The sequence below is a fragment of the Lathyrus oleraceus genome, chromosome 7 (genome assembly GCF_024323335.1).
Source record: "Lathyrus oleraceus cultivar Zhongwan6 chromosome 7, CAAS_Psat_ZW6_1.0, whole genome shotgun sequence".
Lineage (NCBI taxonomy): Eukaryota > Viridiplantae > Streptophyta > Magnoliopsida > Fabales > Fabaceae > Lathyrus > Lathyrus oleraceus.
Window position 1 is genome coordinate 116,570,835 of NC_066585.1, and position 22,750 is coordinate 116,593,584.

The following is a 22,750-nucleotide window of genomic DNA, read 5'->3' on the forward strand; positions in this document are numbered from 1 at the left end:
GTTGTGTTTGTATTGAAGCTTTGGAGATATTATTTGTTTGGATCGAGGTTTGATGTGTTTAGTGATCACAAGAGTTTGAAGTACTTGTTCGATCAGAAAGATTGAATATGAGGCAAAGGAGATGGTTGGAATTCTTGAAAGATTATGATTTTGGTTTGAATTATCATCCTGGAAAGGAGAATGTTGTAGCCGATGCATTGAGTAGGAAGTCATTGCACATGTCTATGTTGATGATTCGAGAGTTTGAGTTGTTGGAGCAATTTAGAGATTTGAGTTTGGTTTGTGAAGCGACGCCTTCGTGTGTTAAGCTTGGTATGTTGAAGCTTACGTGTGGCATTCTTGACGAGATTAGAGAAGGTCAGAAGTCATATTTGAAATTAGTCGATGTTACGACATTGATTAATCAAGGCAAAGGTGGTGACTTTCGGATTGATGAGAATGGTATCATGAGGTGTCGTGATCGAGTTTGTGTGCCGGATGTTACGGATTTGATAAAGAGGATTCTCGAGGATGGGCATAGAAGTGGTCTGAGTATTCATCCTGGTGCTACTAAAATGTATCAAGACTTGAGAAAGATGTTTTGGTGGCAAGGTATGAAGAAGGATGTAGCAGAATTTATGTATGCATGTTTGACTTGTCAAAAGTCAAAGATTGAACATCAAAAGCCGTCTGGTCTGATGCAACCGTTATCTATTCCCGAGTGGAAGTGGGATAGTATCTCCATGGATTTTGTTTCGGGTTTGCCGAGAACATCGAGTAATTGTGAGGCGATTTGGGTCGTTGTGGACAGGTTGACGAAATATGCTCATTTTATTCCGATAAGGATGGATTATTCGATGGAGAGACTTGCTAAGTTGTACATCGAAAGGATTGTGTGTTTGCATGGTATTCCGTCGAGCATTGTTTCGAATAGAGATCCGAGGTTCACTTCGAGATTCTAGGAAGGTTTGCAAAGTGCTTTGGGTACGAAGTTGCGTTTGAGTTCGGCATATCATCCGCAAACTGATGGTCAAACAGAGAGGACTATTCAGTCACTTGAAGATCTTTTGAGGTCTTGTGTTTTGGAACAAGGAGGAAATTGGGATAGTTTCTTGCCTTTGATCGAGTTTACGTATAACAACAGTTTCCATTTGAGTATTGGAATGACACCTTTTGAGGCTCTCTATGGTAGAAGGTGTAGGACTCCTTTGTGTTGGTACGAATCGGGAGAGAGTGCTGTGGTTGGACCCGAGTTGATTCAAGAGACTACGGATAAGATTAAGATGATTCAAGAGAAGATGAAGGCTTCTCAGAGTCGTCAAAAGAGTTATCATGATAAGAGGAGGAAGACTCTTGAGTTTGAGAAAGATGAGCATGTGTTTCTTCGAGTTACGCCAATAACGGGTGTTGGTAGAGCTTTGAAGTCGCGTAAGTTGACGCCGCGTTTCATTGGTCCTTATCAGATTTCCGAGAGGGTAGGTGAAGTGGCATATCGGATTGCATTACCACCGTCACTTTCTAATATTCATGATGTGTTCCATGTGTCTCAATTGAGGAGGTACATTGCGGATCCATCACATGTTGTTCCATTAGATGATGTTCTAGTGCGGGATAATTTGATGGTTGATACATCACCTATGCGAATTGAAGATCGAGAAGTGAAGAAGCTTCGTGGTAAGGAGATTGCTTTGGTGAAAGTGATATGGGGCGGAGCCACCAATGGCAATATTACTTGGGAACTCGAGGATAAGATGAAGGAATCGTATCCGGAGTTATTCGTTTGAGGTAAATTTTCGAGGCCGAAAATCTTTTAAGTGGGGGAGAGTTGTAACAACCCAATTTTAGTAATTATTTCTTATATTATTATTACTATATATTATTTTTATTTATTTGGAGTGTTAATTAATTAATTGGTTGTTAGGTAGTATAATAATCGATTATATTAATTAATTTGGTGTGTTAATTAATTATTTAGTTGATATGAGATATAATTGAATTATTTATTTGAATTAAATAGAGATATTATAATCCTAGGTCTTATTGGGCCTAATAATTAAATTAGAGGTATCATTCTTTAAGCCCAAATATAATACTAGTATATAAGAGGTGAAGAGAGTGAGAAGTAGGATTCATTTGATCATTTGACGGCAACAGAGAAAGAAAAGAGGAAAAGTAAGGAGAAGAGGGGAGGAACAAGAGAGAGGCTAGGGTTTCCAGAAAATTGAAAAGGTAAGGGGGAGAATCCTTATTATTATGGGTTAGTATGATTGGGTCAATGGGTAGAAATATGTTTACGTTGAAATCCCTAAATTTCATGGTTTTGGAATTGTTAGGTTTTGATGAGTATTCTTAATTTGTGGTGATTTTATTGTGTTAAAACTGCAAATTAACGTTACATACTTAGAGTATTGTATGAGTTATAATTTTCTGAACGTTTGGCTTTTTACGGAATCGAAATCGGAGGTCCGAAAGTCCTCAAACGATGAAAAACATAGAAAATTCTGCATTCTGTTTTTGTGTTAACCGGTTACCCACCTAGCGTTAACCAGTTACTTGCTCAAAAACCTGCCCAGAAGCTGATTCTGTTTTGCGTTAACCGGTTACCCACCGAGCGTTAACCGGTTACTTGCTAAAAATTTGCGCAGGAAATTGCATTTTGTTTTGTGTTAACCGGTTACCCACCGAGCCTTAACCGGTTACTTACTGTGAAAAATGAAAAATTGAGATTTTAAAAGTTGTATTCATTTTGAAATGCAATCTAAGTGCGCGTAGTTGATAATTAGCCTATATTTGTGAATGATATATTGTTATGAATGTGTATATGTACCATTGATGGATAATTCATAGAGTTGAATTATGGGGATATGTGGAATGCTAAGATGGTAGAGATGATCTTAATTGCATATGTGTTGGTATTTGTACATTCATTCATGGCATGGTCGGCTTCATGGTGGAAGCGGTGAAACTGTGGGTTCACATGGTAATAGACGTTGATCCTTAATTGGAAATAGGTGTAGCAGACGTTGATCCTTAATTGGAAATAGACGTAGTGGCTTGGATTCTAGATATTGAATCGGAAAGCGGTGAAACTGTGGGTTCACATGGTATTAGATGTTGATCCTTGAATGGAAATAGGCGTAACAGACGTTGATCCTTAATTGGAAATAGGCGTAGTGGCGTTGATCTTGTCCGGATCGGAAGCGTGGATTGGATTCTAGATATTGAATGGGAAAGCGGTGAAACGTTGGGTTCACATTGCGGTACCACATGCATAGAGTCACATGTCTTGTATTGAGTCACATTAGAGTTATGTGATAATTGAATGTTTGCATTGATGTGATTGCGAGGTGTGTATGAGATATAGAAATTGAATTTGGTGATGTTTGGATACATAATTTGGCAAAATATGTGATTATGTGATAATTGTAGTTATGTGTATAATTAGGAATATAGTATTGGATTGTAATATTATACTCCCTGAGTTTTTATGCGTGCTTGAAACATATGAAATAAATGTTGGTTAATATTATTGACATGGTTATACAAGGTGTGATGAATTCCGTTCATTGTTGATTTAATCATTGTGCTTTATTATACTTCTTCATAATGATTTGAATTCTCACCCTTCTGTTTGAATGTTGCTTTATATGGCATCGTGCAGATACTCCAGAGTAGTATTGCGGAAGTAAGTGGACGGTAACTCACTCGAGATTAGCTGGAGAGTTCTGGTGCCTTGTTTTAGAGACTAAGTAGTGAGTCAATGCTCTGGTCATGTAACACGGGGTAGATTGGTAGTATTGAACTCATATCTAATTTAGATACGTATTATGTTATTACTTGTGAACATGTTTATTTGAAAATTGCGGTTTGAGAGGCCATAGTGCCAAATATTCTGGATATGGTTTTAGTTATCTTGAGGAGATTATTGAGAGATGATCATGGTATGGGACATGGATCATTTTATGAAATACATGAGTATTCATTATTTTCCGCTGCGAACGCATATTCTTGAATATTCATGATAAGTGAAATGTGTTATTTTAAATGACCAGGTGTATTGTATATTGATGATGAATGATGTTGGTTTTTGAAAGCTTTTAGTTTTTGAAAACATCGATGTGACGCCCTTTCGTTTATATGCGTGCTTATTTACTCTGATTATATGTTAAGTATTTTGGGGTAGAAAAAGGGGTGTTACATTAGTGGTATCAGAGCCTGGTCGACCAGTTGGTCAATAGTCGTTAATGTTTTCCAATCCTGCTGTATTTGATTTGTGTATCTGACACGATCGATGCTATTTGTCTGGTTGTTCGAGCTGTTTAGGACGATGGTTGCAGGCAGGAATGATGATGCCATTGCTGAGGCGCTGAGGATGTTGGCTGACTCCATTGGTCAGATCCCTCAAGCGAATGATGGTAACCGAAATGGAGATGATGATGAGTTATGTGCTTTGGGGAGATTCCAGAGGAACAATCCTCCTGTCTCTGAGGGTGAGCATGAACCTGATAAAGCTCAAGCTTGGCTGAAGGCAATTGAGAAGATCTTCAGAGTCATGAACTGTACTGATGCTCAGAAAGTGCAGTTTGGTACTCATATGCTTGAGAAGGAAGCTGAAGATTGGTGGAGTAACACTCTTCAGAGGTTTGAAGGAGACAACATTGAGGTTACTTGGGCTCTTTTCTGTGATGTCTTCTTGGAGAACTATTTTCCAGAAGATTGTCGTGGGAAGAAAGAGGTGGAGTTCCTTGAATTGAAGCAAGGAAATGGTACCGTTGCGGAATATGCTGCTAGATTTCAGGAGCTTATCAAGTATTGTCCTCATTACAATACTGCTAATGCTGAGAGATCTAAATGCTTGAAGTTCGTGAACGGCTTGAGACATAATATCAAGAAGGCCATTGGTTACCAATAGATTACTCGTTTTGCGGAGTTGGTTAACAAGAGTCGGATTTATGATGAGGAGAGTAGGGAAAGTGCTTCTTTCTACAAGAGTTTGAAGGGGAAAAACCAGGATCATGGGAAACCGTATGATGACAAGAGGAGACAATCTGGTTTTGGCAAGAAGCCAAGTGGGGGAGGATCTTCTACTCCACTTAAGTGTTTCAAATGTGGCGTTAAAGGTCATCGTGTTGTTGATTGCAGTAAGGATTCTGTGACGTGTTTCAAGTGTGGCAAGAGTGGCCACAGAGCAAACCAGTGTGGAGTTGGTTCGAGTGTGACTTGTTACAATTGCAGTGAGAAAGGTCACATTAGTACCAAATGTGATAAGCCAAAGAAGGAGAAAGCGAAGGGAAAGGTGTTTGCATTGTCTGGTGCAGAGGCCACTACCGATGATAGGCTAATCCAAAGTGCGTGCTTTATTAATGGTACACCTTTGACTGCCATTATTGATACCGATGCAACACATTCTTTCATTTCTTTGGATTGTGCTAAGCGATTGAATCTTATATTATCTGATATGCGTAGAAGTATGGTTATTGATACACCTGCTATGGGTTCTGTTTCTACTTCCTATGCGTGTCTGAATTGTTCGTTGAGTATCTTTGGTAGGGATTTTGGAATTGATTTAGTTTGTCTTCCTTTAGAGCAACTTGACGTGATTTTGGGTATGAATTGGTTAGAATTTAATCGGGTGTATATCAACTGTTTCGAGAAGACAGTTATTTTTCCTGAGGTTGGTGCGAAGGAAGATTGGTTTGTGTCTGCTAAGCAAGTGGATGAATCGGTGCAAGGTGGTGCCGAGTTGTTTATGTTGTTGGCAACTTTGGATATTCGTGAGAAGAGGACGATTGAAGAATTGCCAATAGTTTGTGAGTTTGCGGAGGTATTTCCGGAAGATATAAGTGATTTACCGCCGGAACGCGAGGTTGAGTTTTCGATCGATTTAGTTCCTGGAACTAGTCCTGTATCGATGGCTCCCTATCAAATGTCTGCTTCTGAATTGAAAGAGTTGAAGAGTCAACTTGAAGACTTGCTTGAGAAGAGGTTTATTCGTCCTAGTGTGTCGCCGTGGGGTGCACCTGTTCTGTTGGTCAAGAAGAAAGAAGGTTTTATGAGATTATGTGTTGATTATAGACAACTGAACAAAGTGACGATTAAGAACAAGTATCCACTTCCGAGGATTGACGATCTGATGGATCAGCTGGTTGGAGCTTGTGTGTTTAGCAAATTGATTTGAGGTCTGGGTATCATCAGATTCGTGTAAAGGCTGAGGATATTCAAAAGACTGCTTTTCGGACAAGGTATGGTCACTACGAGTACTCCATGATGCCTTTTGGTGTGACTAATGCACCTGGTGTATTTATGGAGTATATGAATAGAATTTTTCATGATTATCTGGATAAGTTTGTTGTTATGTTCATCGACGATATATTGATTTATTCCAAGAGTGAAGAGGATCATGCCGAGCATTTGAAGATTGCGTTATCGGTGTTGAAAGAGAGGAAGTTGTTTGCTAAACTCTCTAAATGTGAGTTTTGGTTGAGTGAAGTAAGTTTTCTTGGACATGTGATTTCAAGTGGTGGTATTTCTGTGGATCCTACGAAGATTGAAGCTGTATCTCAATGGGAAGCTCCTAAGTCTGTTGCTGAGATTAGAAGTTTCCTTGGTTTGGCTGGTTATTATAGGAAGTTCACTGAAGGATTTTCTAAGTTGTCGTTACCATTGAAGCAGTTGACTAGGAAAGGTCAAGCTTTCATTTGGACTTCGCAGTGTGAAGCGAATTTTCAAGAGCTTAAGAGAAGATTGACTACGACTCCTATTTTGATTTTATCGGATCCGTTAGAACCTTTCGTTGTGTATTGTGATGCTTCTTTATTGGGTTTGGGAGGTGTTCTGATGCAAAAAGGGCAAGTGGTAGCTTATGCTTCAAGGCAACTTAAAGTTCATGAGAGGAATTATCCGACGCATGATTTAGAATTGGTCGCCGTTGTGTTTGTATTGAAGCTTTGGAGACATTATTTGTTTGGATCGAGGTTTGATGTGTTTAGTGATCACAAGAGTTTGAAGTACTTGTTCGATCAGAAAGAATTGAATATGAGGCAAAGGAGATGGTTGGAATTCTTGAAAGATTATGATTTTGGTTTGAATTATCATCCTGGAAAGGAGAATGTTGTAGCCGATGCATTGAGTAGGAAGTCATTGCACATGTCTATGTTGATGATTCGAGAGTTTGAATTGTTGGAGCAATTTAGAGATTTGAGTTTGGTTTGTGAAGCGACGCCTTTGTGTGTTAAGCTTGGTATGTTGAAGCTTACGTGTGGCATTCTTGACGAGATTAGAGAAGGTCAGAAGTCAGATTTGAAATTAGTCGATGTTACGACATTGATTAATCAAGGCAAAGGTGGTGACTTTCGGATTGATGAGAATGGTATCATGAGGTGTCGTGATCGAGTTTGTGTGCTGGATGTTACGGATTTTATAAAGAGGATTCTCGAGGAAGGGCATAGAAGTGGTCTGAGTATTCATCCTGGTGCTACTAAAATGTATCAAGACTTGAGAAAGATGTTTTGGTGGCAAGGTATGAAGAAGGATGTAGCAGAATTTATGTATGCATGTTTGACTTGTCAAAAGTCAAAGATTGAACATCAAAAGCCGTATGGTTTGATGCAACCGTTATCTATTCCCGAGTGGAAGTGGGATAGTATCTCCATGGATTTTGTTTCGGGTTTGCCGAGAACATCGAGTAATTGTGAGGCGATTTGGGTCGTTGTGGACAGGTTGACGAAATGTGCTCATTTTATTCCGATAAGGATGGATTATTCGATGGAGAGACTTGCTAAGTTGTACATCGAAAGGATTGTGTGTTTGCATGGTATTCCGTCAAGCATTGTTTCGAATAGAGATCCGAGGTTCACTTCGAGATTTTGGGAAGGTTTGCAAAGTGCTTTGGGTACGAAGTTGCGTTTGAGTTCGGCATATCATCCGCAAACTGATGGTCAAACAGAGAGGACTATTCAGTCACTTGAAGATCTTTTGAGGTCTTGTGTTTTGGAACAAGGAGGAAATTGGGATAGTTTCTTGCCTTTGATCGAGTTTACGTATAACAACAGTTTCCATTTGAGTAATGGAATGACACCTTTTGAGGCTCTCTATGGTAGAAGGTGTAGGACTCCTTTGTGTTGGTACGAATCGGGAGAGAGTGCTATGGTTGGACCCGAGTTGATTCAAGAGACTACGGATAAGATTAAGATGATTCAAGAGAAGATGAAGGCTTCTCAGAGTCGTCAAAAGAGTTATCATGATAAGAGGAGGAAGGCTCTTGAGTTTGAGAAAGATGAGCATGTGTTTCTTCGAGTTACGCCAATAACGGGTGTTGGTAGAGTTTTGAAGTCGCGTAAGTTGACGCCGCGTTTCATTGGTCCTTATCAGATTTCCGAGAGGGTAGGTGAAGTGGCATATCGGATTGCATTACCACCGTCACTTTCTAATATTCATGATGTGTTCCATGTGTCTCAATTGAGGAGGTACATTGCGGATCCATCACATGTTGTTCCATTAGATGATGTTCAAGTGCGGGATAATTTGATGGTTGATACATCACCTATGCGAATTGAAGATCAAGAAGTGAAGAAGCTTCGTGGTAAGGAGATTGCTTTGGTGAAAGTGATATGGGGCGGAGCCGCCAATGGCAATATTACTTGGGAACTCGAGGATAAGATGAAGGAATCGTATTCGGAGTTGTTCGTTTGAGGTAAATTTTCGAGGCCGAAAATCTTTTAAGTGGGGGAGAGTTGTAACAACCCAATTTTAGTAATTATTTCTTATATTATTATTACTATATATTATTTTTATTTATTTGGAGTGTTAATTAATTAATTGGTTGTTAGGTAGTATAATAATCGATTATATTAATTAATTTGGTGTGTTAATTAATTATTTAGTTGATATGAGATATAATTGAATTATTTATTTGAATTAAATAGAGATATTATAATCCTAGGTCTTATTGGGCCTAATAATTAAATTAGAGGTATCATTCTTTAAGCCCAAATATAATACTAGTATATAAGAGGTGAGGAGAGTGAGAAGTAGGATTCATTTGATCATTTGACGGCAACAAAGAAAGAAAAGAGGAAAAGTAAGGATAAGAGGGGAGGAACAAGAGAGAAGCTAGGGTTTCCAGAAAATTGAAGAGGTAAGGGGGAGAATCCTTATTATTATGGGTTAGTATGATTGGGTCAATGGGTAGAAATATGTTTACGTTGAAATCCCTAAATTTCATGGTTTTGGAATTGTTAGGTTTTGATGAGTATTCTTAATTTGTGATGATTTGATTGTGTTAAAACTGCAAATTAACGTTACATACTTAGAGTATTGTATGAGTTATAATTTTCTGAACGTTTGACTTTTTACTGAATCGAAATCGGATGTCCGAAAGTCCTCCAACGATGAAAAACATAGAAAATTCTGCATTTTGTTTTTGTGTTAACCGGTTACCCACCGAGCGTTAACCAGTTACTTGCTCAAAAACCTGCCCAGAAGCTGATTCTGTTTTGCGTTAACCGGTTACCCACCGAGCGTTAACCGGTTACTTGCTAAAAATCTGTGCAGGAAATTGCATTCTGTTTTGTGTTAACCGGTTACCCACCGAGCGTTAACCAGTTACTTACTGTGAAAAATGAAAAATTGAGATTTTAAAAGTTGTATTCATTTTGAAATGCAATTTAAGTGCGCGTAGTTGATAATTAGCCTATATTTATGAATGATATATTGTTATGAATGTGTATATGTATCATTGATGGATAATTCATAGAGTTGAATTATGGGGATATGTGGAATGCTCAGATGGTAGAGATGATCTTAATTGCATATGTGTTGGTATTTGTACATTCATTCATGGCATGATCGGCTTCATGGTGGAAGCGGTGAAACTGTGGGTTCACATGATAATAGACGTTGATCCTTAATTGGAAATAGGTGTAGCAGACGTTGATCCTTAATTGGAAATAGACGTAGTGGCTTGGATTCTAGATATTGAATCGGAAAGCGGTGAAACTGTGGGTTCACATGGTATTAGACGTTGATCCTTGAATGGAAATAGGCGTAACAGACGTTGATCCTTAATTGGAAATAGGCGTAGTGGCTTTGATCTTGTCCGGATCAGAAGCGTGGCTTGGATTCTAGATATTGAATCGGAAAGCGGTGAAACGTTGGGTTCACATTGCGGTACCACATGCATAGAGTCACATGTCTTGCATTGAGTCACATTAGAGTTATGTGATAATTGAATGTTTGCATTGATGTGATTGCGAGGTGTGTATGAGATATAGAAATTGAATTTGGTGATGTTTGGATACATAATTTGGCAAAATATGTGATTATGTGATAATTGTAGTTATGTGTATAATTAGGAATATAGTATTGGATTGTAATATTATACTCCCTGAGTTTTTATGTGTGCTTGAAACATGTGAAATAAATGTTGGTTAATATTATTGACATGGTTATATAAGGTGTGATGAATTCCGTTCATTGTTGATTTAATCATTGTGCTTTATTATACTTCTTTATAATGATTTGAATTCTCACCCTTCTGTTTGAATGTTGCTTTACATGGCATCATGCAGATACTCCAGAGTAGTATTGCGGAAGTAAGTGGACGGTAACTCACTCGAGATTAGCTGGAGAATTCCGGTGCCTTGTTTTAGAGACTAAGTAGTGAGTCAATGCTCTGGTCATGTAACACGGGGTAGATTGGTAGTATTGAACTCATATCTGATTTGGATACATATTATGTTATTACTTGTGAACAGGTTTATTTGAAAATTGCGGTTTGAGAGGCCATAATGCCAAATATTCTAGATATGGTTTTAGTTATCTTGAGGAGATTATTGAGAGATGATCATGGTATGGGACATAGATCATTTTATGAAACACATGAGTATTCATTATTTTCCGCTGCGAACGCATATTCTTGAATATTCATGATAAGTGAAATGTGTTATTTTAAATGACCAGGTGTATTGTATATTGATGATGAATGATGTTGGTTTTTGAAAGCTTTTAGTTTTTGAAAACGTCGATGTGACGCCCTTTCGTTTATATGCGTGCTTATTTACTCTGATTATATGTTAAGTATTTTGGGGTAGAAAAAGGGGTGTTACAGGTATACCATGTAAATGTCTGAATTTCCATTGTTCTTGCTCAGGTTTATGTGGGTACATAAGTCTATACTCATAAGACAATCATATAGAGTATAAAGATATCACCTCCAAGGGCCGTGACTCATGGTGCTCACCGTACAATGTGAAATAGGTATCATTTGGATCAAAAGAATCTCGAAACTACTCGGTTACCGGATTCCCGCTGATTGGGATAATCGAGCAAACATGTGGCAAAGATTGTAACACGAGTATAATGTAATTAATACGAGTCAGGGTGCAGAAGAAAATACTGTAAATATATAGTTACTTGTTGTCATTTGTCTCGTCTCTCATAAGTTGGTTTAACTAACTTGGATTAGGGTGAACCAAATAATTTGTCACTTAAATGTACTCATGAATCCTCTCCAAGTCAATGAATTATTTAATATAGACAATGTCGACATAAGTCCACTTTTGTCCACAAATATACAAGTGCCTACCAAAACCATAAAGTATGACCTCAATGCACATGTTCTATGATATGCAACTCGTGCATCATCACCCATAGAAAATCCAGACATTTAAATCTAATTTTTTTAAATGTGTTTTTTTATGGTTTTAAGATTGGGCATATCTTGACTTTTTAACATTTGCTTTGACGTTTCAGAGAGAGCTTGATATGTATTTGATGCGTTTCTGATGCCATTTGACTTCATTTGTTTCTTCTATTTTGCTACCATGATAATGTGTAGCTAAACTTTTTTTTTTTAGAATTAGATGTAATTAACTATATTTTGACATATTACTTTTGATCACGATATTATAATATTTTTTAGTTATTCATTCATATCGATGATTATTCTTGCTTTTAACGTCTTTTATAGTTTATTCAATTATAATTTGCTATTGACAAATGCTCTTTAAATTTAGAACTCGAATATTCACAATATAAAGACTAAATTCTAGAGATAGAAGTAAGTTTGACATTCATATGTAATGTCAAAACTTAATGCGACCGTATTGGTTATTTAGGTCAGAGATCGTCAATTAAGTAATACAATTTAATAATATAGAGTTAAAGAAATTGAAAATATTTGGTAGGAAATAATGTTTGTTTTTGAAAAACTTGAAAAATTATTTTATTTAATTTATTTATAATATCTTATAACAACTTTTAAAAATATATTAAATTAGAGAGTTGTTCTCTCTACAAAAATAGATCGATTTAATTGAATTAAAATACATAAATTTTTTGTTTATTTGTCTTTTCTTTCTCTTATTTATTGTTAATTTTCTAATGCTATTTGAAAAAAAAGACAAAGAGTGAAAGAATGAATGGCAGCTAACTTTTAAATTTCATAAAATCAATTTAGGGTTAGTAGTATTATATATATCAATAATTGGGCTTTCTTATGAATGGCCCAGGTGAATTTATCTAAAATGTCAAAATTTTATATTATATATTATTCAATATTGTCCGTTTTTTTAATACACATCATTTAAAATATAAGTGATATTTTTTATTTAAATATAATTTTTTAAAATTACAGGATAGGGAAGTTATTAGTAGTAAGTTACGTGGAAGTTAGTAATAGTGGTTTTATTGGAAGTTATTAGATAAATTACACAATAAAATAAGGGTAAAAATGGTAGAAAAATAGGCTACATCAAAAGGAAATATTCCCTTTATATATTGTTATTGATAAAATTAAATAGTATTTTTTATATTTTTTTATTGAACCCCTTGACAAATATCTTTTCATGAACTTTAAGCCTATGATTATTAAATTTATTTCTTCTTTTAAACAAAATCAAATCTCATACTAAAAATAATATTTATGTTATAATTTTTTTTATAATTATATTATAAATTATTGTTTTACAAATTTTTTAATATTAATTACTTGTAAAAATTATTTTATTATTACCGTTCGATTAAAATTTAACAAAAAATATTTTATTGAGCCAGCTTAATCTCCTGTCTTATTTTAATTATCTTGATTTTAATAGTTTTTGTTGTCCTATTAAAATTGATTATAATTTCATTTATAATAGTTTATAATCACATGTTTGATAAATCTTTCATCACGATAAGCACGTGCACATACACAAGTATTTTTTTTTGTTTTAAAATAATTGAAAAACTAGATGAAATAATCCAATAGTTTCCTAGATAAAAGCAACCTTTTTGATAGGAGTATTTTAAACTAGTTCTCATGGAAGTGGAAGATTCTCATTCTTGACATGAAAATAAATATTAAAAAATTTCATGGATAAATTATACATTTAGAAATAAAAAATACATAGACAGTTTGTTAAAGAATTTAATTGATACGTATAGAATTTATAAATTTTTTTTCACTTTCATCTAATTATAATTATTAAATTTTTAAATGTGTTTGACTTTCTTTAATTATATATAAAGTATTATTGACTGTGATTAATCGATGATATAAATTTTAAAATTTTGATTTATAATATATAATAATTAATTATTTTATTAAAATTTAAAATAAATATGAAGTTAGATAGATGATACTCTTCTTATCGTTATAAGTAATTTACTATTTAAAAGATAATTATTTTCTTATTATATTTTATTTTTTATTCTTTTATATAAGAGATAACTTATTTTCTAAATTTATTTGATTGATTTATTTATTAATATATTAATTATTTAATAACTTAAAAAAATAAATTATCTCTTAGAAAAATAAATAATACTACATTTCAATCATTAGTATAACCATAGAGATTACTACTTTTTTAGATTTATTGATGTATTTAATCTATGAATCATATATTTCATTGGTTCAATGAATAGTAAAGAAACATTGATTTTGATAATTTAAGACTAAATTAACGAAATATTATATTCTCTAAATTAACGTTTTGTTGATAAAATAATGTTATCTATGAAGGTAAAAACATACAACTAATCATGATAAATAAATAGAAACATAATTAAGCTCTATTTTAATGATACAGTTTTTGCGAAAAATCAACGCTAAGTTTACGTTGACCTAGCGCTTACGAAAAATGTTATGCAGAAAAAACGCTGTGTAGAAAGATCATCTACGCGTTTCAACGATGAACAAAAGAACCCAATTATTCGATTCACAAAACCCTTAAACTGCAAACAACAATTTTCTTCTCTTTTCCACTTTTAGCCTCTTTTACCTTTGTTGTGCAAAGATCCAACTACGTTAGCACCGTTGTTTTTTCTTCCACGTGTAATTTGTTTTCTGTTCTATCTAATTTCTCAATTATTGTTGCTTTAGGTCCAAGTTTATCCACTTAGGGAAAGAAAACTGATACGTTAGGTTTGTTTCGAAAGTGAAACTTACGATACTTTAGCTTTTTTTTGGTGAATTTTGGAAGAAAATGAACTTTTACCTATCTAGTTTGTGATCTTGATGGTTTTTTCTGGGTTATAGTTTGGTTAAATGGTTGTGGAGTATTCTGATTTGTGATTAGGGTGTGGTGTTTTTGTAATTATTGGGTATTAGGGTTTTGGGGGGTTTTGTCTAGGTACGATTAGGGATTGGAAAATTAAGTTTTTTTTTTACTTTGTGGGTTGTTGTAGAATATATAAGGTGATTTTGGGTTTGATTTTTGTTTTGAAAGATTGGTAATTTATTAGGTTTTGGGTTTTGAATTTTGGTTGGGAGGGTGAGATTTGTGAGTTGGGAATTGGGGTTTGACTGATGGATGAGGCACAGGGAAGTTCAAGTTTACCTCCTTTTCTGGCAAAGACTTATGAGATGGTGGATGATCCTTCCTCGGATCCTATTGTTTCTTGGAGTATGAGTAACAAAAGTTTCGTCGTGTGGAATCCCCCTGAATTTGCGAGGGTTTTACTCCCGAGATTCTTTAAGCATAATAACTTCTCCAGTTTTATCAGGCAGCTGAATACATATGTAAGCAAATTTGATGTTATTGTTGTTGTAATTGTTGATGTGAATTTTTGTTGTGTTGATTTTCTCGTTATGCTTTTTGGTTGGTTGGACTGATTCATAGTATATGTATGTGCAGGGGTTTAGGAAAGTTGATCCAGAACAATGGGAGTTTGCCAATGATGATTTTGTAAAGGGGCAACCGCATCTTATGAAGAATATCCATAGACGGAAGCCGGTTCATAGCCATTCTCTGCATAATCTTCAAGCACAAGCCCCGTTATCAGAGTCTGAAAGGCAGAGTTTGAACGATGAAATAGAGAAACTGAAACACGATAGAGAACAGCTTCTGATGGAGATAAATAGATACCAACATGAGTGGCAAACATATGAGATCCAAATACATTGCTCAAAAGATCGGTTGGAAAAGATAGAACAAAAGCAACAAAAGATGTTGTCTTCTGTTTCTCAAGTACTGCAGAAACCTGCGGTTGCTGTGAATCTCTTGCCACTGACGGAAACGATGGATAGAAAACGAAGGTTGCCGGCGAGAAGTGGCCGTGTTAATGATGAAGCTAGTGAGGAAGATGGTATGGAAACTTCTGTAGCTTTGCCCAGAGAAATTGCAGAGGGTAACACTCTTTTGACATTAAACTCTGAGAAATTGGATCAACTTGAGTCATCCGTGACATTTTGGGAAACTGTTGCAAACGAAATCGGCGACAACTTCGTTCACTCTCACTCAGACATTGATTTAGATGAACCTACAAGCTGTGCTGATAGTTTGTCTATATCTTGTCGGCAACTAGAAGCTGAAATTCGATCCAAGTCGCCTGAAATTGACATGAACTCTGAACCAGCTGCTCCTCCTCCTGAGACTGTTGCATTAAAAGAACAGCCTGTAGGAATCACCACTGCCGCAACTGGGGTTAATGATGTATTTTGGGAACAGTTCTTGACAGAGGATCCTGGTGCGGCAGAAGCACAGGAAGTACAATCAGAAAGAAAGGATAATAATAGCCGAAAAAATGAAGGAAAACCTAGTGGTCACGGAAGATTTTGGTGGAATATGGGGAAAGCAAATACTCTTCCGGAACAGATGGGGAATGTTGGTCAAGTAGAGAAAATTCAGTAGCTATTGACTATTTCTTCTGGTTGTGATGCCCCACAATTACTTGTAATAAATATTGGCATGCATTGCTTTTCTCTGCAATAAAATACATATTCCACATCTTCGATGATTATGCCTCTATTTTTATCTTCAAATGCTATTTTGTCAAAACCACGCCAAGTAGCTAAGGCTGTTCAAAATTTTACCGAAAATCAAATTGAACTGTGAGCCATTAGGAATTGCACTTAAAAGAATGAACCAGTGAACAATTAGGGAAATTCATATATTTCTGAAAAGCTCCCTAGATTCTTTTGACTGTCTGAACTGTGATCACTCAAATAATCTTGATATTTTTGTTCTTCTCTTTGAGCGTAAGTGTAGCTGCGAATTCTTGTTGTTTTCATTCATTTCGAAATCTGTAAGATGGGTTTTAATTGAATATTTTTGTCTTCCTGTTGTGTGCTTCGATTTGTGCTTTGATTGAACTATTGGGGCTTCTGATGCCATAGACAGTCATCCAGGTAACAAATCTACTGAACTTGATCTGTTTTCTCCTCTTAATTTGTGTCATTTCATTTGCTTAAGAGGTTATTTAAGTATGCATATTTCTTTTATAGTTTCAATTGCTTTGTACGTAAGTATAGCATTAATTATTAAATATTGGGTGTTAGAGTTTGGATCATAGTGTAGCTAATATGAAGAAGAAAAAAAGTCCTTTGATCTAAATATAAAAGGCGATTTTATTGCCTTCATGCTATCAATACTTCTTTAATTGTTACTCATTACTCATGTTGTTATTGACAGTTCAATGCTTATGCAGGAAATTAATTAGTTCAGAAAAACTAGTGGCCTGTCGTAAACAGTTCGAATATTTTGTGAGTTTCTGCATAATAATTCAGCTCTTAGTTACTAATGGAAGGCTGTGATCATAATCAGGATTTTTTTATTCATTCCTTATAAACTTCTGTTCTTGTTGCCTTTTGCACTTATTTGCTACGTTTTTATGGTTTCAATAGAAGGTCTAAACTTGGATTGCCTGCAACTGTTAGATGATCACCCGCCATTGCTGTAAAACAAGAAAATGCATGATTGATATATGTTTTATTTTAAATTAGATTAATGGTTCTTTATATTTCCCAATCTTCTTGGAAGCAAGTGTGGTTGGGTTTAAATTCAACTCTTTTTTTAGTCTTTTTAATCTTTTACAGATTCAATGCTTATTAGACCTTTTTATAGTCTTCTTCTCAACTTTGAGTCTCACCTTTTGCTTTTATTGGTTTTCTTAAGTCGCCAAAATATGCTATGACTTGGCTGTATTGAGGAACTAGTGCTTCTACACAAATATATTTATTTGATAATCAGTATTCGTGTCTTTTAATGCAATTTTTCAACAAAAGAAAGTGTTTCTACATGACTCTATTCAGAAACATTTAAATATACTTTTCAATGAACACTTGACTTTTATAATTTATAATTGTAATCACACAGAGCCTAATGAGGTGATGACTCTGGCATCTGCAAGGAATAGGATAAAAGTTCTAAATTTAGTTATCATATTTATTAGAGTACTCTTAACTCTACTATTTTTCCCATATTGTAGATTATGTCAATTGCCATACATAGTGTGTTTATTAATTACAGACTGTTCATCATTTTTTTAAAGGTTTAGAGGATCAGAAATGGTATGGGCAACCTTATCCAAGATGATTGTGATATGCCAACTACAATTTCTTAGGGTGTGTTTGGTTGAGTGGTGGAAAATTGACACCTTGAATTTAGAGCTTTTTCACTGTAATTCATAGAAGCTAAAATATGTAGTAGCTTCTGGTTCACAATGATTTGATGTTTTTCAAACTATTCATGTATTCTATCTTTAGAATCTTTATAGCTTTCACTTCTGGTTCTCACTAGTACTTTAGCCTTTTTGTGTAAGAATAAAGATATTGATAAAATCCTACTACTACTAGCATCCTAAGTTCTTAACTTTAGCATCCATGATTTGAATGCAAACAACTTGGTAGTACTATAGAGATTTGCATGCACAAAAAACTTGTTCTTGTGCAAAGTCTATAATGAGAATAGTGAAATTGAATTATAATAAGTAAAACAAGATTAACCATTTACAATTCTTAGCAAAATGTTGTTATTTGTTAATCATAGTAACAACATTGCTTGTCTGATTTAGTACACAGACTAGATTGGCTCATACATAACCATACCTGCCTAAACACTTTGATAATTACATCATGATATTCATTGGAATTCAAACTCAAATAACATGCTAATAACTCTTCCATTTCTTCTGGCTGACTTATCTGTTTCTCTTTGATCATCTCAATCATTGAATCTCTGAAATCTTGTTGTGGATCCAAAGAACACTTCACCACAGCAAAGCTATCTAAACCTTGTTCCGTTTCCTCGACAATTTCTTCTTCTTCCTTCATCTTTAGTTTTGCTTTCTTTTTATCTTGTATTGCCTTTATTTTGCAGATTTCAACTTTTGTAGCCATCTTTGGAGAATGAACTCTTACCTTGGAGCTGTGCTTTTGTTTCCTCCTCTGAAGCTCTCTGCTCACATGAACTGATTCCCTCTTTTTGTTACCCTTTGCTTTAAACCCGTCACATTGTTTCACGCCGTTTACTCTGATACTTCCAAGGCCAAGGTTAGAACTTTCTGCATCTACATAAGAGGAAAAGAAATGGGCTCTTGGTGATTCGAATCGAAGCTCGTCCTTTTCTAAGGATTTGAATTTACTTGATGCAAATTGTTCTTCCTCTTCTGCATTCTGTAATTTCAAGAGCTGATCTTGTAAAACTCTCTCTGCTTTTTTCTCATATCTCTTGTTTAAGTATTCAACTTCCTTTGCACTCTTTGTTTCATTCATCAAATTTCTATCTTGTCTTCTTCTTCTTCTTCCATTTCTTTTAGCCTCCAAATTATGCAAAATTGGCTTCATAATATCTTCACTTTTCTTCCTTTGCTCATTAGCAACCTCTTCACCAAATGACAATCTCCAGAAAGCATCATCGTCACCTCGATGAAACCTGCCTCTATTCCCATGAGGAAATTGCGATGAACTATTATCAGATGGGGTGTTCAGCTTCGGCTTTTCAGGTTTCGTCTCCGAGTCTGAGTTGATTTTCATCTGCTTGAACTTTGACAGCCATGTAAAAGGAGAAACATGAGAGATAAAGGAAGGCTTAGAAGAAGAAGAAGAAGAAGCTGAAGAGGTTTTTCTTCCACCCCACTTCATTGTTTGGTTTCTATTTTTATGTTGGAATTCTTGACTTATTTAAGGTTTGTGAACTTTAAGAGAAGAAAGAGACCAAAACCGGTTTGGTTGTTAAATAGGAACGTGGGTTTGTTACTGTTTTTTTTTATGCCATGCTATGTTATGTTTTCAAAAGAGATACCCGCCCCAAGTTCAGTGACCACTTTAACCACTTTTTTCTGCTTTTTCATTTCTACTCCAAACATGTTTTCTACCAATCAGGGACCTCTTTCTTAGGCCCACTAAACATAGTAATATAAGCAGTTACAAATGTTAATCAGAATTCTTTTTGTGAGAGAAGAATCACTTCTAGAAATGTTTAGAAAGAATGTGGTAAATTGAAGGACACAAACATCTGTAAATAATCATGGTAGAAACTGTATCCCATGAGATATCATTTTCATAAACAGCTAATCCCTTGTGCAGTTTACTTGAATATTAACTTTGTTACCATAAGGATTGATGATAAAAGGGGAAAAGAATAAAGAAATAAACAGTTTTAATTTGGATTTTGGAATGACTTTTTTTCTTCTTCCTGTAATTCTGGCCAACAAAATCTTATATAGTTTCATCTTTTGCTTTTTTTCAATTGGCTTTATTTCTTTGTAGTTTAGTTAACTTTTTCAAAAACGAGTAACCGTACATACAGTGGCGAATGCCATGCTCATGACCATTACCATTATGTCTGTCGCATGTACATTACCACTCAGCAGATCAGCAGATTACGTTGTCATATTCAAGCATGCAAAAAAATCATGAATGTATGTAGCCAACCAAAAATGGTCATGTAATAAAAAAGGAAAAAAAACACTTCCAAACAGATCGGATAATGTATGTGTCACTACTCATATAGAATGGTATTGTACCCCTATGATTTATTAGGACTTCTATGATTTCTCTTTCACTCAATATCTCGGGATTTTATCATGCTATCTTCGTCTTATATCTGACATCTATATTTTTAGTATTGATCAAAATACATTTTTCATTATTTACTTCATTTCAAAATTACATTTGATAAAAAAATTCACTCTAAAAAAGAAGTAAAATTTAAAAAATGTGATAGTTCATTTAAAAAATTTAGGTTTTTTTATTGACACGGAACAAATTTTTGCATTTTTATCCGTTTTTAAAAATTTGGTATGAGTTTTTATCGGGTTTTTAAAAATTCAGTACCGAATTTTTGAAAATTCAATAGTTCATATTTGGTAGGCTCATGAAAAAAACAAAATTAACAATATCCGATTTTTTATATAAATTCAGTATGTTTTGCAAATTTTTGGAATTTTGAAAAGCTCCCTAATTCATATTTGATAGGAAAAAAAACAAAGTTAACACTATAAAAAAATTTCAAAAAATATGACATTTATACTAGACATTTGAAAAATCTGATATTTTATATCGGATTTTTGAAAAGCTCTATAATTCATATTCGATAGACAAAAAATCTTTTAGTATATTTTGATATTTTATATCGGATATTTAAAAAATATAGTATAAAAAAATGATTTTACCGTTTACACCGATTTTTTTAATAAAAAATTGATATAAATTATAGTTTTATGGAAAAAAAATTATGATTTGAACTTGTTAGCTTTTACATCTATTTGTTTTTAAAAATCTTATATTAATTCATAGATCCTCTAAAAATTCAGTAAAGTCTAAAAGTATTTTTAAAACTATGAGAAAAACGTAATTTTTTAAAAATCTAAGAAATCATAAATAATATTATAATAAAATATTATTATTGAAGTGCCAAATATAAAGATTTTTTTTTATAATAATCAATTTTTTCAAAAAAAATCGAAAATAATCAATAATTCAATTTTTTTTTAAAATAACCAATTTTACAAGAGGATGCGCCAGATGCATAGGCGCACCCCCTAAGCATGAAGAGGAGGCGTCAATAACATTGACGCATGCATTGGGCTCCTCATGAGGAGGCGTCAATGCTATTGGCACATGCATTGGCTCTCACGAGGAAGCGCCAATGCTCATGGCGCCTTAGTGTGTTTCATGGTGTATGCGCCAATTCATCTGGCGCATACACCCCTTGTATTATTATTATTTATTTTATTTTTTTTTAATTTTTAATTTTGTTTAATTAATAAATAAAAAAGAGTAATGGAAAATAAATAAATTTATTGATGTTGTAATAATTGGTTACATTGGACTGACAATAAACTAATGACCGACCCGATTATAACGTCCCCCTGTTTCACATCCAGATGCGTTAGTTTGTCTCTGAGGTCTCCCACGATTTTCTTGAGGTGTTTAAGGTCTTTGTGTGCTTCCTGATCGAGCTATGGTTGGTGGGAAGGTCCGACGGAAGTTCCAGCGGTATTTGAGAGATGTGTCATAATTTGTTCCCAATATCCGGAGCGTCTCTAACCAACGGCGCTTCCATAATGGAGTTCGGTGCCCATGTCATCGTAGTTAGGTTGTTGGGGTTGGGTGAATTGGGGACGATATAGTTGGCCAAATTGGGCCATTGAGTCGTTTTGAAAATGAAGCAATGGTTCCTGGGGCGTACTATAGTTAAACAATGGTTGGGTGTTATGTTGATGAGATATTTGGGTGGTCATTGGTGAGGGGTTACGATGAAGTGACCCATATGAATCATCTGGGCTATAGACAGTTGTGGTTGCGGGGTTTGATTCTTGGTATTGTGTTTGGGTGGATGATATGAATGGATTGCGACGTTGGATGGTTGATTGTTGGGTGGATGACATGAACGGGTTACGAGGTTGGGTGTTTGGTTGTTGTGTGTATGTGGTAGGTTGATGTTGTGAGGTTGGTTGTTGGATTTGGGTGGGTTGACATTGGTGTTGGGTGGAAAGTTGTTGTGGGGCGTACGATGACGAAGCAAGTTGGCGTGGCTCCATCAAATACCGCGACTTAGATACAAATTGTTGAGTTGTTACCGACCTAAAACATGTCATATACTGTTGAGTCGGTCTTGCACCATGGATGTCTGATTCGTTTAAGATGTGTTGTCGTCGATTCCTCCATTGACGACACATCTCTTTTGCAAAGTCTCTCCAGTTAGAATGATCCCATTGTGCATCAACCCTTTTTTGATGTCAATTCCCCAAACACGTGGGAGATTCTGAAATCTGTTGTAGCATGCCGAACTTCAGTTCGACCCGGTCACTCTGGTGCATTTCCACCATAGTGAATCAGATAATCGGTGTCTTCGCTGTCCAATCTGCAGCATCGTCATGGTTCACACCATGATCAATACCCATATATGGCCTCTAGATAAACTGTAAAACAATACGAAACGATTAGATGAAAAATAATTTGATAAGTATTTTTAAATTAAAATATAGTTGTGTAGGAGTATTACATCGTCATGTCCAATGTGGTCCAATAGATTGCGATAGACTACAATAGCGTGTTTCGGAC

General features: G+C 34.9%; 3 protein-coding genes across 3 annotated transcripts; 2 read left to right on the forward strand and 1 right to left on the reverse strand.

The window, feature by feature from the left end:
• Positions 1-4,830: 4,830 nt before the first annotated feature.
• Positions 4,831-5,989, forward strand: LOC127102332 (uncharacterized; the record flags this gene model as incomplete). The annotated part of the gene is made up of 2 exons (XM_051039710.1): positions 4,831-4,839; positions 5,078-5,989. Coding segments are annotated over exons 1-2 (921 nt in total), but the record flags the coding sequence as incomplete, so codon positions are not given.
• An 8,049-nt stretch (positions 5,990-14,038) lies between these two features.
• On the forward strand, positions 14,039-16,190 carry LOC127108348 (heat stress transcription factor A-4c). The gene is made up of 2 exons (XM_051045812.1): positions 14,039-14,983; positions 15,099-16,190. Exons 1-2 carry the CDS (start codon positions 14,771-14,773, stop codon positions 16,092-16,094), a joined length of 1,209 nt encoding a protein of 402 aa, XP_050901769.1. The 5' UTR covers positions 14,039-14,770; the 3' UTR covers positions 16,095-16,190.
• A 1,960-nt stretch (positions 16,191-18,150) lies between these two features.
• LOC127108349 (transcription repressor OFP5) lies at positions 18,151-19,602 on the reverse strand. Its single transcript, XM_051045813.1, has one exon. It carries the CDS (start codon positions 19,322-19,324, stop codon positions 18,221-18,223), a length of 1,104 nt encoding a protein of 367 aa, XP_050901770.1. The 5' UTR covers positions 19,325-19,602; the 3' UTR covers positions 18,151-18,220.
• Between the last annotated feature and the right edge of the window lie 3,148 nt (positions 19,603-22,750).

Coding starts and splice junctions, on each gene's coding strand:
- LOC127108348 (XM_051045812.1), top strand. CDS start 14,771: ATGGATGAGGCACAGGGAAGTTCAAGTTTACCTCCTTTTCTGGCAAAG. Junction 14,984..15,098: donor TCAGGCAGCTGAATACATAT/GTAAGCAAATTT, acceptor ATGTATGTGCAG/GGGTTTAGGAAAGTTGATCC.
- LOC127108349 (XM_051045813.1), bottom strand. CDS start 19,324: ATGAAGTGGGGTGGAAGAAAAACCTCTTCAGCTTCTTCTTCTTCTTCT.